Below are 20,950 nucleotides of genomic sequence, written 5' to 3' on the forward strand. Positions count from 1 at the left end.
AGCTTTTATCACTTCCATAACTGATGTTTGAGTTCTATACCGACTTGCAGTGGGTCAGGTAGAGACACCAAATACAAAGGAACCCTAAACTACAGCAGCTCCTTTAGTGCTTCTAACAATTGGTAACTAATTTTTGTCAGTCAAAAGCAGTCTTACTACTTTTAACTGCATCAGGTACTTCTGGCTAAGCATGCATTCCCATCCAAGTCTGTGGCACTGTGATCGCTCTTATGGCCTTCTAGTTTCAGTCTTTTCCTCTTGTTGCTTTCCTTATAAAGAAAAATAACCACCCTGCATTTAATGGGCACAGTCTTTGGGGCAACCTTTGACTATAGAATATCTAGGTCGTCTTGAGCTATGTTCTTTGCTTCTTTTCTCTCTTACGATTTCTGTATTCCTTGTGGAATGACAGCCTCACTGTTCTGTAAAAATGGGTTAGAGTAGATGGACACAGTATTTAAAATAAAGCCTTCCCTTGGTTCTGCTGAGCTGGTGCAACCTGTACACTTTTCTTCTGCTTGTGAGAACTACAAATCATTGCAGCTGTACTGGTTTGGCCAGTTCTGATACACCCCATGGTAGTGTACTGCGTTACTTTGCTTTGAATTTGGGAATACTCCAAATTCTTTACTCTGTGGTAGTCCTTGGTTGTTTCCTGTGAAGTTCCAAAACTAACTGAGGCAGCTGCTTTTCAAGTTTGCTTTAACACGTATATGCTTTAAATACTTCTGCCTAAAAACAAGGCTGCCTTCTGAACATCAGTTGTTGAAAGAATAATTGAGGCAAATATTTAATGCAGTCTTTGTCTTGCAAAAGTTACGTAGGTTAGACACACCTTGTGGCAGGTAGCAAGAGGACTGTAATATAACATGATACCATCTTGGAGTGTATTACGTGAGTTTTGTCTGACATGAGCATGACTTTGGTTTTGGATGGTAAATCCATCTTTTTGAGCTGCTTGAAGTAAAACTCATGTGCCTCAGAAGATTGTCCTGTAAAGAAACTTTTAACCGTGGGTTGTGAAATTTACTCTTAAGAAATTACTTTATTACAGTATATTTTATTATCCTGATGCTTCTTTGATCTTAATACGTTTTGGTGACACTCAGTCACTTGGGTTTTACGTTGAAAATGTGGTGCCAGATCTTTACCCTAGCAACAGCAGCAAATTACTTTGTAGATGGTGGTCACTTGGAAATTTTTGGTTCACACAGGCAAACAATAAAAAACACCTATATCTGCAAATCCTTTTAATGCACAGTATGTGGTGTTTTGCTTTCTCTGACATAAACTCATTCCACCTGCCAACAATATTTAATCTAATTGCAGAGTTCTGTTTAATTGGCATGGTGTGACTTGATGCAAGATAATTGTATTTCTTTTTGTGTGCAGGGATGCAAATGTTGCCCAATATAAGCAGGACTGTGTGAGAAAGCAGATGATCATGAAAACTGAAATGGCAGGCAAATGCAGTGTCTTATTCTGGACAAGCTGAGCAACTTCTTTGCATAGAGGTGCAACAGTTTAATGGCAAGAGGATTGCAGAATGTCTGCATGTAACCAACATGCTAGAGCAAGCTGTTTCCTACAAGAACCACTCATCAGCAGCAAAAGCAGTAAAACTGTCAGATGCCAGATAGTAAAAGTGGGAGCATCTCAGGGGACCGATCAGACCTGCTCTTGCATGGTTCTAGCCTTATTGGAGTTTGTCTTCTTTCCACATGGCATTCACTGCAGAAATTCCCTGTATTATTTTTTTTTTTAGTCCCTGAGTGCTTAGCCCTCAGCTTGCCTGACCAGCTGGCCTCAACTGAAGTCAGCAGAGTGGTAGACACTCGGGTGTCCTGAGCTGGGTGTCTCGAATGCTGCAGCTGGGGCCCCGTGGTCTCACAGGAGCATGCACACACTCCCTGGTCGTCCACTGCATGACTTCTGCTCTTCCAGACTGCAGGACACCTTGTGTGGCTTTGGTGTTTGTCACCACATGCACTCCCGAAGGTCTGCTTCAAAGATTTTCACCTAAAAAAAAAATTATTTTCAGTGGTGGCAGAGGCATTGTGAAAATGTGGGCGGGATGATATATTCTCTGCATGTTAGACGTTGGGTGAGAAGCAGTGAACGTTGCCTGCTGAGTAGTAGTACATTTAGATGAGATGAATTGCTTGTCATCAGACCATCAGCTCTTTCATATGAGGCCTCCTATATCCTAAGACATTTCTAGCTTCCTCCTTACGATACGTGTAAGTAAATGATACTTTCTTCAGGCTGTTTCAGTTATGGAAAGACTGAGCAAGGATTGCCTTCCTTTCTTGTAGTCGATGTCTGACCAGTTTCTCTGCATTAGTAATACTGAGTTTTGCCATGTGAAGGTTCCAGTAATTGAAAATTAAATTTCTGTAATTCTTGAGTTGATCAGAATTGTGGATTTTGTGTGCTTTAAAAAATAATAATAAAAAAAGGATGGCTGCAGAAAACACAAATGAACAAGTTTCCTGTTATCTTGAGGTTTTTGAAGCCTGTAGTATACAGATGATTTTTCCAAGATGCTTTATTTGGAAACATTTTATTGGTAATGGACATAGCCCATTATGCTGTGGTTTAGAATAATGACAGCTGGTTCTGTGGGTAGGTGCTGAGTCATTCAGATGTACGAGGTTGGGTGGATATACAGGTGTATGCTTTCAAGTTAAATACATCTCTCTTTTTAAAATGAATAAAACTATATTTGCATTAGGCACTAGTGTTTCTGGCTTGATTTACTCTTATGCACTCTGATAAAGTCACTTAAAATCAGGTACTCTGCCCATTACCTGTCTCTGCAACAAAAGACACTGGGAAGTACTTTAAGCACTGACAATCAAAATGCACCGAGGCATTGAGCTGGCCCATGACAAAAGTGGCTTTGTTGTGCAAGTACAGTGAAATATTTTTTGTTTGGTTAGAGTAATCTCAATAATTCCTTTCGGAAATGACTGAGAGCTGAGAAGCAGTTCTGTGTCAGGTTGCACCCTTTTTTCATTTAGAGACAAGAGAAAAAGGGATCTATTTGGTTTTTTTCTGTGAGTGTTTGTTGCTTTTTTCTTTGTCTTGACCAGAAACAGTTGAATTCACTAACTGTATGTAATTTTTATGTTTGTTGAAGTTAGTAAGTGAGAATCAGTCTTTCTCTTGAGTAGATAAACACTGGTTTGCTTGCATTGTTTCTATTTTAAATCAAACAGAAGTGGTAGAGCTAAAATACCAGAATTTCTTGCTTAAATTCCATCTGTCTAAAAGTATTGGATTAAATCTGGAGCCAATTGCTGCTGGTGTACTTAGGCTCCTGAACACGCCAGAGGGCTTGGGGTTTTTTTCCTCTATCATGTCTTGAGATATGTAAGCATGTGTATGTATGTGTGTATTTTTTTAAATTACGAACAATAGTTTGTTGTTTTTTTTTTTTTTTATAAAGAACATGACTGAACTGAGCAGTTGCTAAAGTTGGTAGATAATTTGTGTGGTTACTGTGTGGCCCGGAGGACCTGCAGATTTAGGGTCTTCACTGTGCAATGCCAGAAAGCTTTCCTGCCTCATATTAATCCTTACAACTTCTCAGCCTTCTGTCTTGTCAGCTCTCAAACCAGTCGGTGCAGTGTATGAAAATAGCTTCTCACCTGTTGTTTCCTTGTGAGAATATGCATTGGAGTCGGGCTACTGTAAAAGCCATTCTGCTGTTGTGAGGACTGCCAAATCTCTGGGAGCTGAGCACCTTGTATCATGTCACTGTCTGTTGCCATCTGTTCTTAAAAATAAGTCGGCAATACCTGTTGTGGACAATCTGTTCCTTCTTTGCCTTTTCCTTTCTTCTTTTCTGTCTTGTGTTTGCCTTCCACTTGTCCCCTGTGGTTATACGGCGTTTTGCCATCCAGTGGTGAGGAGCCTGTCATTTCCTGCCCCAGCTCTTTCTGAAACACGGATCTGATAAATACAGATGACTTACTCCAAACTTCAGATTAGGTTCTGAACTTCCTTATTTGTCTTTTAGAAGCAGTTGTGTAATTTCCAGTATTTCTCCTGATTACAGGAGTAAAAACCTGAAGCTTAAATGGCTTGTCATATTTACCTTGTGAGCTTTGCATGTAGTCAGGGTGGTATAAAAACACCTCCAAGTAGCGCTCTGAGGGACTGCTAAAACTGAAATTCTGACTGTGGGCAGAGTTGTGTACTCGGTACCACCTCGTAGCAGTTCTTGATATTTATACTTCAAGATAATTTTACCCCAGACTGTTTTGTAGATACATTTTGCTTTCTTTCCAAGGTACACTTGATGATTACGTTACTTTTATATAGTGCTATGTTGTAATTGAACAGTTATGCCAGCCTGTGAAATAGAACTTTTGACAACATCATCTGTGGTTGTTTTTTGTGTAAACTTAGTAAATCAGATTGCTAATGAACTTATGGTTAGACTTTAATGTACTTAAGGGAGGCCAGGTTACATACTCCATCCATGTGAAGAAGCCCATTCTTATGACACTGTATGGGCATTGTTTGACTTGCTAGCTAAATGGGACATAGCGAGCCTTCTTCACATTTCATGTCTCCTCTCTTGTAGCATAGAAATAAAACTCAAATTAGCTGTAGCTAATTTGAAATTAGTTAATTCCTTGAAATAATTTCCATAGTTGCAGTAGTTTCTCAAACGCTTATGTAGAAAACGAATCTGCCTCTCTATGTTCTGCTTGTAGAAAAGATGAGAAATAGAGATGAAAAATGGAAATCGAGAACTTGCATTTCCTAACTCTTTTCTTACTAAATATGTTAAATCACTAGTGTTTCTTAAAGTCTGTTTGGGTCAACTACGTGATCTGTTAGTATCGACAGTCTGTTTTTTAAAGAGGAGACTCAGACTGGCCATTTATCTGATCCGTAATATTTAAAAGGAATAAAAAGAGCAAAACATCCACTGCCATAGGCATTTATTCATCAGTTTTGCTGGGGGAACATTGCTTAATTGTGTGTGAAACAAGCCTTTACTGCTGTGAATCACGCTGAGTTGAATCAGATCAAATGAATGGTCAGTATTAGAATTCAGATGGCAGAAACCAGAAGTGTTAGAAATGTGTGTATCTTCATGTGTGGACATGGAAAAGATGACTTTTGATTTGAGGTAGAGTCACCATATTGCCAGAATTGTCATTAAAAATGACATTGTGAGGAGCAAACTAACCTGAGAAAAGCATCCTTGCCTGCAGCTTTTTGAAAAGTCTTGTGTTCCTGCAGTCATTTTTAGTTCCTTGCCACACTACACTGGGTGCTGCAGATCCTGATACAATTACAGAAAGATACAAGTAAATATGGCAGAAACGAATATGTATGTACTAGATGAAAAAGGTTCTGAAGATTTCTTACTATTAAACAGAGTTTTGATGGTCCTTAGATACAATGACTTTTTGTTGTACAAACACGTAGAATGGAAATGGCCTACCCTGCTCTTAGACAATTACATGAGAGAATGTCACGATGCCGTACAGCTTTGAACAGTTTTGAGTGCAGACTCGAGTAGGAAGACACAGTTGGTCTTTGAATGAATTGTACTTTGGCTTGATGTCTGTTTTTATAAAAAGTTTTAGTAGTACCCTTGTCTAGTGAGGTAGACCTGGGCATCACAGAAATTGTCTGCAAGGCAAAGTAAAGAAATTACATTTTCTGGAGAAAAGCAGTGTTCGTTCTTAAAAGATTCAGGCCACTTACATGAATAGCAGGTTAATTTGTGTAGTTGTAACCATTCTCCCTTTTCACTTGGCAGACGTGGGAGAGATGCTGCAGCACGTATGCTGGCATTTTGGCAGTGAGCATGTTCCCAGAAAAGTGAAACTGCCCATGCAAGATAGGAATGTTGAATAGATTAACTGAATATATTGCTGATTGTACCGGATGACTGTTCATAAACAGATTAACTTTGTATTCCTCAAGCAAAGAACTGTTGTTAGTGTTTCTTTCTTGTGAGCCATTTCTGAGCTGTCTTGAGCCAGCAGCAAGTCTTCTGGTTTCATTTGTATGTTCAGTTAAAGAATGATATTCAAACTGGTTTTCAAACTGAAAAAACCACATCTTTTTCACATACATGATTTCTTGCCCGCAAGTTCATTGAAATGCCTAGATAGTAGATTTCAAATAAGGGAAAGGTACTTTAGTATACTGGGTCTATAATTGCTTGTTTTGTTTGAAGATGTTTGTCTTCCATGTCATCCTTTCTCAAATGTGTTTTCTTGTTACTTCACATTTCTCTTGGTGCTGAGATGTCCACTATGGTGTGTAAGGAGATTAAACGATGTCTTTAACATCAGCTTTTAACAGCAGCCATAGTATTTTATGCTAAGAAGTAGTTGACTCAAAACCAAGCTGAAGATGTTAAGCAAATGCAACTGCATCACAGTTTGAGAAACCTGACCGAAGATTCAGTGCTCCCGTGGACAGACGCACTGTATAGTTGCTACTGGAAAACTGTTCTTAACCCTATGAGTGGTAGTTGGGAGCAAATGTAGGAGAGGATTTGAGCTGTCTCCCCATATAGAGCGTCTTAGAGAAAAAAAACCCGACCAAACAAACCCAAAGAACTGAATTGACAGTTTGATAGGATTCAGGATGGGGAGTGAAGGAACAAAGGATCCTCTTCCTTCCTGGAAAACCTTAGGCTAGCAGTGTATTTTTCTTTCTTTGAATAGCTTCTGTAATACATGCCTCAGGTAAGATGGGAATGGATTTAAAGACTTAATATTTTCTGAGGGGTTGTAAGAAGTAAATGTCATGCTTAATTTCACTCAACCCCCTGTAATTAAAACACCTGAATGTATGTGTTACCTCTTCTGGACTAGGACCAAGGGTGAAAAATGTCAACCTAAGGAGTTTCTTTATTTTTGATTTTTTTTTTTAAATAATAGCTATAGCTGAATAAGTATAGATTTTAAATGCAAGTTCTACTCTAGTGATGACCGTTTAATAGAATTTTAGCAACATCTATTTACGCATGAATTTAGTGCCATGCACTGCATTTTAGATTATAGGATTCATGTAGTTTACGTAAAGCTAGTCCCGCTCCAGTTCCTGTCTTATTAATGTGAATGTAGAGATGTAAAGAAAGTTCTTATGCTCAAACAAGTAGTTTGAGTCTAGCAAAAGTGTAATCTATTTCAGTCTAGCAGTTTTGAGCAGCCATACAATAATACCTTAATGAACTGAAAACAGATGGTTCTGTGTCTGCACTTTCCTGTTAGTGTCTTGACTGTTGAGGCTTGACATGAAACACTATCAGGAGAATAAAACCGAAAGGTATCTCATGCGGATAAAGCGGTTAACACCGTGATTTTGTGTTCCAGAGGTGAAGACCAAGACCTGATATTTGCTTGACATTAGTGACCACTTCCCCTGAAGCTGTCAGGACTTTTCTTGGCTATTTTGTCTTTATCTGGAGCAGTTGTTTTCCACCTGGTTGCAAGGTGGTGGTGGTGGTGAACAGCTTCCAGGTATCCTTCCATTAAAGGACTCTTGAGGTTGTTCTCGGGAAATGGCTGGTTATGCCGTTGTTGTTCCCTGTTAAAACATCTCCCTTAATATGACACAGGCTTTGTGAGGTGAGCTAGCAGAGTTTTCATCTTCAGTGGAGGAAAAGTACACCAATCCTTAATGTCTCCTGTAAAAAGAGTGGCAGAATGGCTGTATACCATTGCCTAGAATCTGTTCATGGGACTAAATCACACACTGTCTAGAGAAATTCTCTTTATGTTTTTGTTTTGTTTTTTAATGAAAAGTACAGACTGTCAGTGAGAGATGAGGGATGCCCTGTGTCAGGCTGTGGTCTCCTTTTTGCCTGACATGTTCTTTGAAGTAGAATTTTCCTTTGCCTTTAATCTTAGAAGCTGTATACCATGTCTTTACAAATCAGAGAGTATAACCATATTTAAAGTTGAGGTTAAAAAGGAGTGAAGCAGGAATACATACTGCTTAGAAATGCAGATTTCATTGCATGTTATTTGCAATAAATTGTATATGTAACTGTATATGAAAGGGAGTCCTTGGACTTCATAGCCACTTTTATACACTGTTGGCATTTTGAACTAAAATTTGCTTGGCCAGCCCTGAGAACTGCATCTGCAGTAAGATTAAAAACTTATTATCAAAATGAGGAATAACCATATAACCTTTGGCAACAGCATGTGGAGTAACACTCTTTATTCGTTTGCCAGTCTTGCTTTCTTTTCTGAAATGTCTGCTATGTATCGATGTTTACTGTGAAAATTACACGCGTGTTACTTAAGCATATTAGGGAGGGAGGCAAAAGAAAGTAGTTTAAAGAAAAAAAAACTTATATAAATTTAGAATACTTAATAGAGCAAAAAGTCAACATGAATTTTAACTGTTCTCTTAGGACCCCTGGTGAATGTCCATACAAAGGCTGAGAAAACTGCTTCATAAAGATAAGAAAGAGCTTTAAGTTCTGATAAGGTGGTTGAGGTGCAGCTTGCCTAGGGCATTTCTCACGCCACAGATGCTTTAGCTTTAGAAAAATCTTTGAGCTTCTTTTCCTGCAAGGTCCCAGTCACTCCTGCATTCTCCATCCTCTTCTGGCTTGGCACTGTCAGAGAGGAAAATGGTGCAAGGGAAGAGAAGTTTTGCTTCTTACTAGCAAGCAACACTTTGTCCTTGGGTGTGTATAGGCGTGTGTATGTATGCATATGAACAGTAGATACTTGGGCAGCTATCCACCCCCCTCTGAGAAGACCATAGTTGGGACAGCAGAAGGATTTGGGCCAGAGACAGAGCACTGTACGTGGGTGGGTTGGGATGGAGAGGGGGATAGTGGCAGAACACGTTACCCCAGCTTCACTTCCATCCCTGGGTGTGTAAGTGCACTCCTGAACGCTCTAATTCAGCTCCCCTGCATCCCTCCAAATAAATATTTATAAAAGAAACAGTGATCAGTGCTTCCCATTTTTCTCGTTCCCTTCTCAACTTACCTACGCTTGGGGCAGAACAGATCTTTTTAGCTTCCTTATTTTATTCTTTGGGAAAGTTGGTGTTGTACACAGAAAACAGCAGCGCTGTCACTGTGAGCTCTGCGAGGCCTATCATAAAGTTGGCACGTTCAGTTTTTGTATAGCAAAGTTTTGCTTGGGGCTACAGGGTAATGCTGTGTGTTGGAGCACCGCAGGAGATATTCATGAGCCTGATCTAGAGTGCAGGACGCCAGGTGCAGAGCTCTTTCTGAAGGCATTGCTTCATAGTCCCTCCAACTCAGTGCCCTGAATACTTGCCTTGCCTTGCCTTGCCTTGCCTTAGGTGACCCAGCAAAAACTTAAAAATGTTTTTTGTGAAGGACAGTGCTCCCTGGAGATGGAGGATGAGCCGCTTGCCAGCTCAGATGCAAAGCAGCAGCTTAATGCCACCCTGCTGTCTTGGAGTAAAAACTTGCAGGGGGGTCGGAGCACACACCGCAGCACTTGTTGAAATTTGGTTATGGATTCTAGACGTGACAGATAGTTCTTTCAAAACGAAGGTCTGGTCTTTAATAAGTGTTTTTATTTGCATATGCTAAATGCTAGTTTGTTACAGGCATACAGTATTTATTATTGAATGGGCCTTTTGCTGGGCACTGACATACAGTCCTAGGTAAAAACCAGGTACTGAAGAAAACTGTTTTTGCTGGAGGGAGTTATAGCAGAAACTCTGGAATGATGTGTGGCTTGCTTTGTGTGGACTTAGTGTATCAAATACTTTGTAGTTTTTTGAGTTTGCTATGAAAGCATAGCCCATGCTGTTCCAGATCTTTCTCTTGTTCAAATTACAACCTGACTTTTACGGTTTCTTGCAGGCCAGCCCTCCAGATCTCTATATTGAAAGATTTAACGTAGCTCTTGGACAGTATATGGGAGCATTGCAGAGCATTGTGCCTCTTTTCATATATATGGTAAGTTTTAGAAAATTCTTTTCAAATAAAGTATGTCCATACACAAGATGCTGACTGAAAGTGAAAAGAATAAAATGCAGCTATAATGATTTTTAATTTGTAGACCTTATGATTTATGCCTGGTTTTGCTACCTGCGTAACAGTACTGGTCAAGTTGTGTGGGGAGAGGGAGGAGAATCTGTGCTTTTAAACGTAGAGTTTCGCAGTTGGTTTCTGCTCTAATATTTCTTTCCTGGGATTGGGGAGAATGGTTTTTATTTTGATTGGAAAAAAGCCATCCCAAATAATTGGGTCATTATTTATAACTTTTTGAACAGAGGTCGTTTATTGGCTTGCTATATGTTGGCTTGGTAGTTTGGGCAGGTTACAAAGATGCTTATTTCTTGCTTTTAAATTGCACAAATTCAGACAAGACAGAAAGAAACGTCTCTTGGAAATGTCTGTGTCACTTGATAAAGTGATTTAGAGCTTTGACTGGATGATGACAAACTTACATTCATAGCAGAGTCAGGCATACTTGCAGAGATTCAGAAACCATTGGCTATAAATGTTTGTCATGCTGACTTTATAATTTATGAAGTCTTCTATACCTCTGAAGAAGTTTATAATTTGCATCATTTTTGTCAAAGTGCCAGGACTTTTATTGTTTGGGTTTTTTTATGGTAATGAATAACTTAAGCTTGAAATTTGTCCTTCTTCCAGAAACCATCCTTGCATTGGCATCACTTAGAAATAAAAAAACAGGAAATATTTGTTGGCAAAGAAACTTTTTTTTAAAGAAAAAAATATTTAAACTTATTTAATCTAAATAAGTCTCAAAGTCTTCAAAACTATTCTCATTGGTAGCTTCCCAGAGTTTGGGAAGCAATATCTTTTAGAAGGATCTCCTACGTTTCAGTGAACCTGTCTGAAACCAGGTGGCTTGGTACAGTCTTTTGGTGTAGTGTTACCATACAGATTTGTTGCATTAAAAGAGGAATTTGCCTTTCTTAAACTGGCTGTCTTCTAATCTGCTCTTTTATCTAGTTAACACAGAATGAAATCCAGTTGCTCCAGCTTCACTTGTAAGATAAGGGATGTGTTCCTGGTGATGATTTTTTTATTTTTCTTCTGGTTCCTGTCCTGAAATGCTAGGGAAAAACTAGGAGACTCTTCATCCCTATTGCATTCAGATATTTTAAATGCGAGCCATTTTTTCACCTGTGTGTGCTTAACTTGTTTATTGCAGGCAGGTGTTTAAGTAGTCTCATAATTTAACATCCATTTGCAAATGGAGATAAGCTGTTCAGGGGTGTACTTTTATTGAATGCCCAGTTCTGTCACTGAGGCTCTTCCATCACAGAGGTCAAAATCTATCCTTAATGATTAAGACTGCAGTAATGAACATCGAAAAAAATGTTCATGATAGACTTATAAACAGACAGGTTTTATCATTATAAACTTTGTCTATATGACCAGACAAGGTATAATTGATGAATAGATTTCCATATCTGTCTTTGTACAATGTTGTGATGTGATGTTTGTATCTTCAAATGGTGAATGCTCTGTATCCCATTGTTTCTTTTTTAGAGTTTGAGTCTAACTGATGTCTGAACATAGTAAAAATGATTAATGAGTAATAAACAGACCTGTAAAATGAATAGTTAGACAGTAATTTTTTTTTTTATTTGAGAACAAAGAAAAGGGAAACTACTCTGTCCTTTTAAAGAAACTTCCTAAAAGCAGGACTAGTGATTTGTTCAGACAATAAAAATGTTCCTGCAGACACTTTCTCATTTAAGTGACTTAATTCAAGTCACCCCTGAGAGTTATCATAGAATAGTTTGAGTTGGAAGGGACCTTTAAAGGCCACCTAGTCCAACTCTCCAGCAATGAGCAGGGACATCAACTCGCTTGGGTTACTCAGAGCCTGACCTTGAATGTTTGCAGCGATGGGACATCTACCACCTCTCTGAGTAACCTGTTCCAGTGTTTCACTCCCCTCATTGTAAAAAAATTCTTCCTCGTCTAGTTTAAATCTACCCTCTTTTAGTTTAAAACCGTTACTCCATGTCCTATCCAACAGGCCCTGCTGAAAAGTCTGTCCCCGTCTTTCTTATAAACCCCCTTTAAGTAGAGTTAGTGACTTCTGTGTTAGTTCCTCTTGCTGCCAAAAGCAATGCTGATTTGATTCAGCTATGTAGCTGGTTTTGAAGACTAATGTCAAATTAAGTCTCATACTTTTTCTCTGAAATAATTGGTTAATCAGTGTTATGTATAATGTGGAAAATACCTCTAGGGAAATCAGGATGAAAAAAGTTAGCCTCTTAGTTTTTTCCGTGTGCTTTTAAAAGTACTTTTATGTACAGCTACTCTTGCAGTTTTACATTGTAGTGTCTAATCAAGTTTCCTCTCGTGCAGCAGCAGCAGTTTCCTTTATTTGGACAAGAAAATACGATTAAAAATAATTGCAAGAGGTGAAAGCCTAATTATTCTGCAGTATAAATTACAGCTTTGCAGTTACTTTAATAGGTATTTTTAATGTAATTTTAAGTGAAGAGGACTAAGTTGTTGAACTCTGCCTTTTTATCAGAGATGACAGGGCTTTCCTTTTTTGGTAGTGATGTGATTGCTTTAATCGGGAGTTTCCAGGGCTGTTGAGTTGCACTGATAAACTTTTTTCTGAAAGGATAATTATATTGCTGCTTAGGAAAACTTTTAATATGCATTTAAATATTTCAAAATCTGTGAAGCTGAGGAAAACCTAAAGGTTTTCTGTACAACTGGAACATGTTTTTGTCCCTTGGTGGCCAAAAAAGGCATAGTCTTTTGCCTTAGGCTTAGTTCTGTGTGTTTTGATATCAACAGCAGCACTTTTCTTCTTTTTCCTGATATGTACCAAACTATATTATTGTGTGTGAATGGTGGGAATACAGGAAAGGTGTTTTCTTAACCTGCTTGTATATGGTGACCAAGGTGTGTTTCAAAGCTTATCTTGAGTGATGCTTGAGAGGGCTGACTTTGCAATTGAGTTTTCTTTTTTCTTCCTCTAGGAGCACTTGTCATTTTCTTTTTCACATGATGATGGATTTTTTCAGTCTTACGCTGCAGATAAAGCAAATTAAGCCAGAAGTCAGCTTAGCACTCAGTGCTTTATTCCTTAGAATAATTCCTAGTGAGTAAGTGTTTACTTTGTAAATCTAAGTGAGGTTATTCTGGATGCTTACAGATTGTACATATCTCAGTATGCTGTGCACATGAATGAATAAAAATCATATTTCCACTTCAAGGAAAATTAAAATCAGCATTTAGATGATACACATTTTTCTAATAGGTTCGCAATTGTTAATTATACTTAGAGATGTAGCTGAAAATCTGTTATCTTGGGGCATTAAATGAGCCTGACATTTGTGAGCACTGTGGTTTTAGGATAGTTAAGAATTTTTTCATTGCCTCTGAAATATTTACTGGGTGGTATTGCATTTCATTGCTTATCAGCTGGAGGGCATTTTGTGTGTGTTTGTATACACAAATATATGTGAGATGATAAGCACTCTTATATACTGTTTTTTCTCTTTCAAGTATCTCTTCTTAATAATATTAACACAATTATGTCTTCTAACATTTGCCAGATTGCTTTATCATATGGTGTTTTGTAGAAGAAATGCTTATATCATATCTGACTTTCTCAGTTATTGGTATCTGCTTACCTTTTACCTGTCAGGCCTTTTAGATGACTTGACACACTTTTAAAGAAATAGTGGTACAGCCTAGATAGTGACATCTTATACACAAAATCTTCTTGTTTTTCCACTAATAAGACTGGGGAAGGTGACAGCTCTTCTGCTATCTCCTTTCAGCGCTGTGGACTGGAAATGAAGTACTTATGGTAGAAGATTTTTCATTGTCTATTTAAATTCATGCAAGTGTAACACCTTTTTGGAAAGGTGTTTCCAAGTGAGCAAACGTGAGGAGTATTTTACAGTTGTTCTGTGTATTAGTACTGTCTTATAACTCTTCTGCTTGAAATTGCTGGGATGGTTTTTTTGTTGCTTTTCTAGTTATGAAAGTGAAGGTATAGGCTTTGCAACTCTTGGAACAAAAGGAAGCATCACAGTTTGCATGTGTTGTTGCCAGCTGCTTTTAATGTAAGAACGTCTTGAGGCTGGGAAAAGAACAGAGTAAGTTAGTTTCTTAGCTAGGTGCATCTCATCTGTCGACTCGTAAGAATCAATAGTTTGACATTGTCAGGTTTGATTCAGGGCAGTAGACTTATGCTGACATGCTCTGGTCACTCCTATGTGTTGCAGGTAGTACGTGGTCAGGAAGCTCAAGGTGGAAATGGTTTAGGAAGTTAGGTGTGCTGAAAGACTGTAGTATGCTGTATAGCTTAACACTTCCTAGAAGATGTGCATCTTCAGTTGCTGTGAATTTCTGTTGCAATGGCAGATCACCATTGACCAAAAATACTACAAATGATGTTAGTGTGTTTGTTACAAGACAGATTATTTTGTCTGCAGAGCCTTTCCCTCAATCTCTGTTCAAAGAACAGGCCCAGGTGAGGGGGAAAGAACTGAGCAACAGCCATTGATAAAACATCAACAGGTAGGGTAGCTTCAGGGAGGGAACCGGCAGTAGGAAGTTACTAAGTTTTTTAAAAAAAAACTTTTAAAGATTGTTATCCATCACTGCAACAGACCTAAACTTCAGTAGGGCATGTATTGAGCCCTCGGATTGCCTTTGTTCTAATAGGTTCAGTTTTCATTAAAAGTAAGTAACTGCTGCTGAATGCTTGCCTTGAAAATTTAAACGGTTTCTGCATGGGTAATTTATTACGGTATGTGTATAGTTTTGGTAATGACCAAGAGAATGGGTTTCACAAAAAGATGTAAAGATTGCTCTAACAGTGTTCTGAGGGTTTGTTCCAATTATATTAAATGCTTTAGCGAATAGGAGACCAGCTTGATTTAAAGTGTGGAAAAACCTTTCTCCCTTAAAATATTCCTTCCTCTAGTAAATCTCTCTGATAAGTGTTCCAGTACGTTATTTTTGATTAAGTTGATTTTCTGTTACAGAATCTGTTTAACTCTTTTACACAAGTTGTCCAGATGAATTCAGTTGTTCCACTTCCATGTTAGTGTTGTAACAATAGGAGATTTGTCTTGAAACAATTATTTTTTTCCAACATTAAATCCACTTAGGAATGAAATACAGACGAGAAATCTTACTATTAATTGCAGGTTGGGAACTGAGGAGTAACACCAAATAGTACGTTAGGTATAGAGGCCCTCAAGGAACTCATGAATAGAATTTCCTTTGAGGGTTGAAGAGGTGAATTTATTATTAATGTTGAGTAGGTCAAGATAATTGAATCGTACAAATTTTAATGTAGTTCAGTTTTGTATAGATTTGTATATACCACTTATTTCCACAGTTGATTAATTCTGAGTAGCTATCCTCTGAGATTATCAGTGAACCACAGAACTGGGTAGTTGTACTGATGTTTTATTATTGTATCGTACCTATTTTAATGGCTTAATCACTTTTAGACATTGGTAAGAATGTTTTCTTTTGTTACAAACATGATATCCAGCCCTATTTTTGTGTTGGAGCGTTTATAAAGTTCTAAAATGAAATGTTTTTTCTACAAACTCCCCAATCTGGATTGATACAGAGATATATCTGTAGATGTAGAAAGAAAAATAATATACACACCTGTATGTAAATAGGTTTGTTACTGATAGTACCACATGCATTCTTAATTTTAAATACATGTGTTTTTGTTGTATAGGAATGTTCTATTTAGTATGAATGCAGTCACCAAGGAAGCATTTTGCAGGTCAAATATTCTACAGCTTTAAAATTTTGAACTGTCTTTATTCAGGGAAAAAGTAAGCTCACTTCACTTGCTATTATGAAAAACAAACTTGAAAACTTCTGTCTTATTTTCCAGAATAAATTTTACATAGAAACCAAGCTTAACAGAGACTTAAAAGATGACCTTATAAAGCTGTTTACGGAACATGTTGCAGAAAAGCACATTTACAACCTAATGCGTAAGTAAACCTATTGATTTTTTTCTTATAATGGGAGTCTGCAAAACAACAGTGCTTTCAGATATTACAGAAATCCACAGCAAATTGGGAGAAAATGGCAAATGGTTAGTGAACTTAAATACAAATTCCTTTTTAAGGCATCCACATAAAGAAATGTGGCACACTTCAACTTATTTTTTTCAAAAATATGACTTTGTATGAAGTCATTGCTTTCTTGAGTATCTAGAGGAATCAATATGTATTTTCCCCTATCACTTGTGATTATGATGTAACAAATGTTTTATTGTCCTGTTGCTTATGCTGTTACTCTTTAATTTCATTATCAAAATATTGATGGGTATCATTAAGAATGCAATGTGGTCAAAGAATTGCGATACCACTGGGGTTATTGTCATGATGTACTCGAGTACTCCCTCCTAGTTAGTGAACTGCATAATGCTGACAGCATTTTCTCTGGGTTAATGCAAATAGAATGCGCTTCAAGTGATACACTCCCGGTTAAGTGCTCTTGTGGGTAACTCCTGCGGTGGACTGCTGAGTTTGCCCGCAACCTGTTTATGTGTGCGGGGGGACCTTGGTACTGGCCTGGTTAGCTCCTCGAGAGGGCAATTGGCAAAGGCAGAGATAATCAGACTTGAAGTTCAAGTTGGAAAAGTTTGCAGGGTGGTGAGCGGTTGACCAATGCGCTGGGAGAAGTGTTTTGTGCAACTGGATGGTTCCTGTGCCTGGTGTTGAGTTCAGCATCTAGCCTGGTGTACTCCTTTCTGTAACCCAGCCCTACTGCAATGTCTCTGTTTTCATCTAGCTGCTCCCCTCCTCTTTTCTCTGAAGCAATTGCTACCTGTGTGCTAAGTGGAGACCAAACGATGGGCGATTAGAGTTGAGTATATTTCTCCTTTTGTCTTTACTTGGGTAGTAGTGCCCTTCTCTCTCCAGCCAAGGGCTGCGGGAAAGGAGCTTTGCTGTGTTTTTTAAGGTCACTGTGAGTCGGCATCCTGGGAGAGGGGTGGATGAACAAGGTGGCTGCCCTCAGGTCAGGGAGCCTGGTACCCTAGAATGATGGGAGATCATCAAGTCTGATGCCATCTTGTTCTTGCCATCTGGAAAAGTCTCTCTAAGAAGAACTTTTAGCCATGTAGCAGATCAGATCACCTTGGAAATAGCAGGACAATTAGGAATACCCACCCATGGACCTAATGTTTTATTTTGTGCCAAAGAGGCTTAACACTATCATGAAACCTGGTAAGATGATTGCTGCAACAGGATCATGGAAAAATCAGCTGATAATTGCCTTAAAATTAAATACATTTAATATTAAGTGTGTGCATTTTTCAGGCAGTGAAAACATTAAGTTTTTTAAATTATTTTTCCAATGACAAAGCAGAGGTAGCACCGGTCAAATCTTTAGAACATAAGATGCTATGTAATTAGTTTTCTGTGGATGGTAATATGAGAATCAAATAGAAATTGCAGATGAACTATTGAAAGGAAGAGACCTGCGGTTGCATGTGAAATCTTCTCCCCATCTCTGTATTAGCTGCAGAAGTAAAATTAAAAGAAAACATTGAAAAATAAAACGAAACTGTCACCGACTGTGTTGCTGTATATAGGGTCTATTGTTTAATGAGCAATTTCCTTGGATTTCGTTTGAGTCTTACCATCGATTTATTAAAATAAATTACTTAGTTTTTATCTTACTCCTAAGTAAGCTAATATCTACTGACATATATAAACTCCTTACTGTGATCTGACTTGGTTAAATCTTGGATAACAGCATCTTTAAATTGAGCTAAAGTATACCTACATAAATTATAAACTTACTAACAGATTCCTGGGAAATAATTGAAGACACATAGCATGTGGTACGGTACCGTAGAGGTGCTGAAAAAGTTCTAGTGCTGTATTATTTTCTGCCATTCTCAACTGTTCTTTCTAGCTTGCTGAAATTCCAACCATAATAGGTAGGAATATTACCTTAATTTTGGAAGCGTGAGGGCTCTATGAAAATAGGATGTAAGTCAGTGTTTGTTAATTACTTTACTTCCCGTTATCATTGGTAGTGTATGGTACTGCTTCCTGATATTTGGTATAGATTTGGTTCAACAGAAAAGTGGTTTTTGTATTATGAGGGGGGAAAAAAATAAGGTTTTGAGTGGATAGGCTTAGGAAATTAAAGTCAATGAAATTGTGATCTGTATAGAGAAATGGAATCCCAGGCCTGTTTTTTAAAGAGATGCTGCAGCTGCCACTTCAGTGGGAAGCAGCGTGCCTTCTCTCTGTTTTAAAAAAACAAACAACAAAATCGGTTTAATCAGTCTGTGATCTAGACTGAGAGAACAAGAATAGCATCTGCTCTTGCTCTTGCAATTTGTTGCTATATTTTTCGTATGAAGGGGTTTTTGTTTATAGTATCTTGTCATTCTGTCAGAGTCTGGAAGCTGCCATTTGTATTTGAAGTTGTGTTCAGGAAGGCCTGTAAGTACATTTCAGGTTCATTTGATTTAAGAAAGAGTTCCTACTCCACTTCAAAAGACAGAAAAAAAAAAATTTCAGAAAAGCAGTGCAGCACAGATCTCTTCCTTAGTGTTTGCTCTTGCTCAAGCTCCCACAGGCTGAGCTGGCCCTGGTCCTTGTGCTGTATGCTTGAAGGCAGGAAGATGCAAAATAAACTCCTGGTGCAATGGGCTATGTGGTGGAAGCACTTACCTGAGCACTTAGTTGCAGAAAACAGAGTGATTAAGGTGTGAATTCATTATTTACAGAAGAAATATCGCCCAAGTGGGATTTACGTGGGCAAATTTTGCCTGCACCAACACTGATCTGGTTCCTTTTTTATTTTTGATAGAGGAAATGTTTTTTTTAAAGAAACCTACTCTACTATCTAGAGCACTTCTGAGCAGTTAAATATGTAAAAAATAATATAATACACAGATGCATGAACACAGTTGTGTTTGTGAAATACTTTCACACTCTCACAAATTTATCAAGTCAACACTCTTCAAATTAAAGTGACTGCGTTTGAACTAAGTGAATATAACCTGATTATTTTCCTTACAAAGCCAAAGCTGGCTCTTGCTGATAAGACTGCTGTATTAAATGGCTTGGGAGAAGTTGCTATGTGCAGAACTACTTAACTGAATGCAACAAGCAAAGATACAGCATCTTATTTACAAGAGGTTCCAGAAATCGAGGCCAGGGGAGGGAAGATGCAGATAATATCCCCTTGCCACTGGGGAAGGGGTGGTGGAGAATGTTCTCTTTGTTCCTGCTGAAGTCCTGCATGAGATGACTTGTAAGCAGAAAAACTCAGAAATACATGTTTTTTTCTCCTTATGCAGCCACTGTCTCTTCTGGTATGTTAGACCTGGGTTTCCTGGACTGTAATCTCAGTGCCCTGATAACATCCTGCCTCTTTGCTCGTGTGTCTGGAAGAATGGCAGTTATTGCAAACTTTAGCTGTCTTCAGTGGTGAAAATGAACAACAGCTCCTGAAACTCTCTCCTTCTAGTACTTGCAGTAGGTAAAATTTAATGGCAGAGAACATTCGCAAGTAACTGCTACTCTTCTCTTTTGGGATATTGGCAGCTTAGTGCCCAAAACAAGCTTGCTTTTGAATCCAACAAAAGAGAAAAACTATTAACGGAACACTGTTGTTTCTCCTTGGTGGATGGATCATTTACTTGGTTTCCAGTTACAAGAGTTTGCAATTACCCCTGTTCTCTTCCCAGAAACTAAAGAAAGGAAGGTGAATGCCAGGCTGGAGTCCAGCTCTGGGAGGCTGATGAGGTTCTCAACATCTCGATAATAAGAAGAAAAGCAACAATAACTTAAACTAGTCATATAGGTGAAAGCAGTTTTAGACGGCAATCTCAGGAGAAAAATTCTGCTTATTCTTTGCATACGATGTTGTTTGTGGGGGAAGTAGGATGTATCAGATTGGTTATGGCACTTCCAAAAAAGTGGTAGCCTTAGCATATCACTGTAGTGCTTCAGCCATTTATATCTCTGTGTGTATGAGCTCTGTCTTTCCTTCCATGTTAGCGTTTTGAGTTCAGGAAGCAGTTTCTACTCTTGTAGGAGCAATGTACTGGTAGATATCATTCAGTACAACCTGGTTCTTCCCAAAGGAGCGTCTGCCTGTACTTCGGGACAGAAGTTACTCAACTAGGAAGTCAAGTGAACTCTATCAGAGGGAAGATTGTTTGCTTCAACACTTCTGGTTTTGTTCCTATTGACTAGGGTAAGCAGTGAATATTTGCATGCTCCCATCTTTGATCTACTATGTCAGGAATAGATCATAGAAACAGGTCCTTTTTATCCAGAGGAAAGGAGACTTCTTGGGCCATGGCAAAAATGCTATAGAACAAATAGAGCCCAAGACTTCATGAGGCTTAAAATTGTTACCAGGATCCAAGGTGATAACACGGCCTGTGAATGAGGCAGAGCTGATTCAGAGCTAGAGCATGAGCTTGAAAACACATGAAATATAGGCAAAATGATTGTTGAGGATTAAAGCATTAGCTCTCAGCTTCTGTCTGTCTCAGATTTTTGTTCGTGATGTATATCAAGGTAATTACAGGATCAGCTACTGAAACCTGAGCGTACAGAGCTGTTATCTGCATGTAGATTGTAATAGCGTGTAGGCGATTGTTGAATGTGGTTCTCCATGTCAGTGCTTGTGTGAGTTCAGAGCTAAAACCCAGTGTAAAAATGTGTCATGTATATTCACCAAAAGTAGCAGTTTTTCTCATGGTTTTCCAAGAAAAAAATTCTTTGTAAAAAGCCTGGAGGAGGGGGAGGACTCACAGTCTATTTCATTGTGTTAGCAGTTTCTAAGTAGTTACTGGGAAAAACTTATCTCTGAAGACTCTTACATATGATAGCTTTGTTTCTTCCCAGTTATGTCACTTGGATTCAGCTGAGATAAAGAGATCTTGCTGCTCTGTTTTCTTAATTTTTTTTGGTTGTT

The 20,950-nt window shown here is 38.4% G+C and overlaps 1 protein-coding gene across 1 annotated transcript in view; it reads left to right on the forward strand.

Moving 5' to 3' along the window:
- The window catches only part of CACUL1 (CDK2-associated, cullin domain 1), a gene marked incomplete at its 3' end in the record, with an annotated part of 39,376 nt that overhangs the window by 10,081 nt on the left and 8,345 nt on the right, over positions 1-20,950 (forward strand). Inside the window, exons 4-5 of the mRNA XM_009708277.1 lie at positions 9,851-9,946; positions 15,879-15,981. Coding sequence (XP_009706579.1) covers positions 9,851-9,946; positions 15,879-15,981 — 199 coding nt within the window. The remainder of the gene's footprint in view (positions 1-9,850; positions 9,947-15,878; positions 15,982-20,950) is intronic.

This window comes from Cariama cristata, unplaced genomic scaffold (assembly GCF_000690535.1).
Source record: "Cariama cristata isolate BGI_N322 unplaced genomic scaffold, ASM69053v1 scaffold7009, whole genome shotgun sequence".
Classification (NCBI taxonomy): Eukaryota; Metazoa; Chordata; class Aves; order Cariamiformes; family Cariamidae; genus Cariama; species Cariama cristata.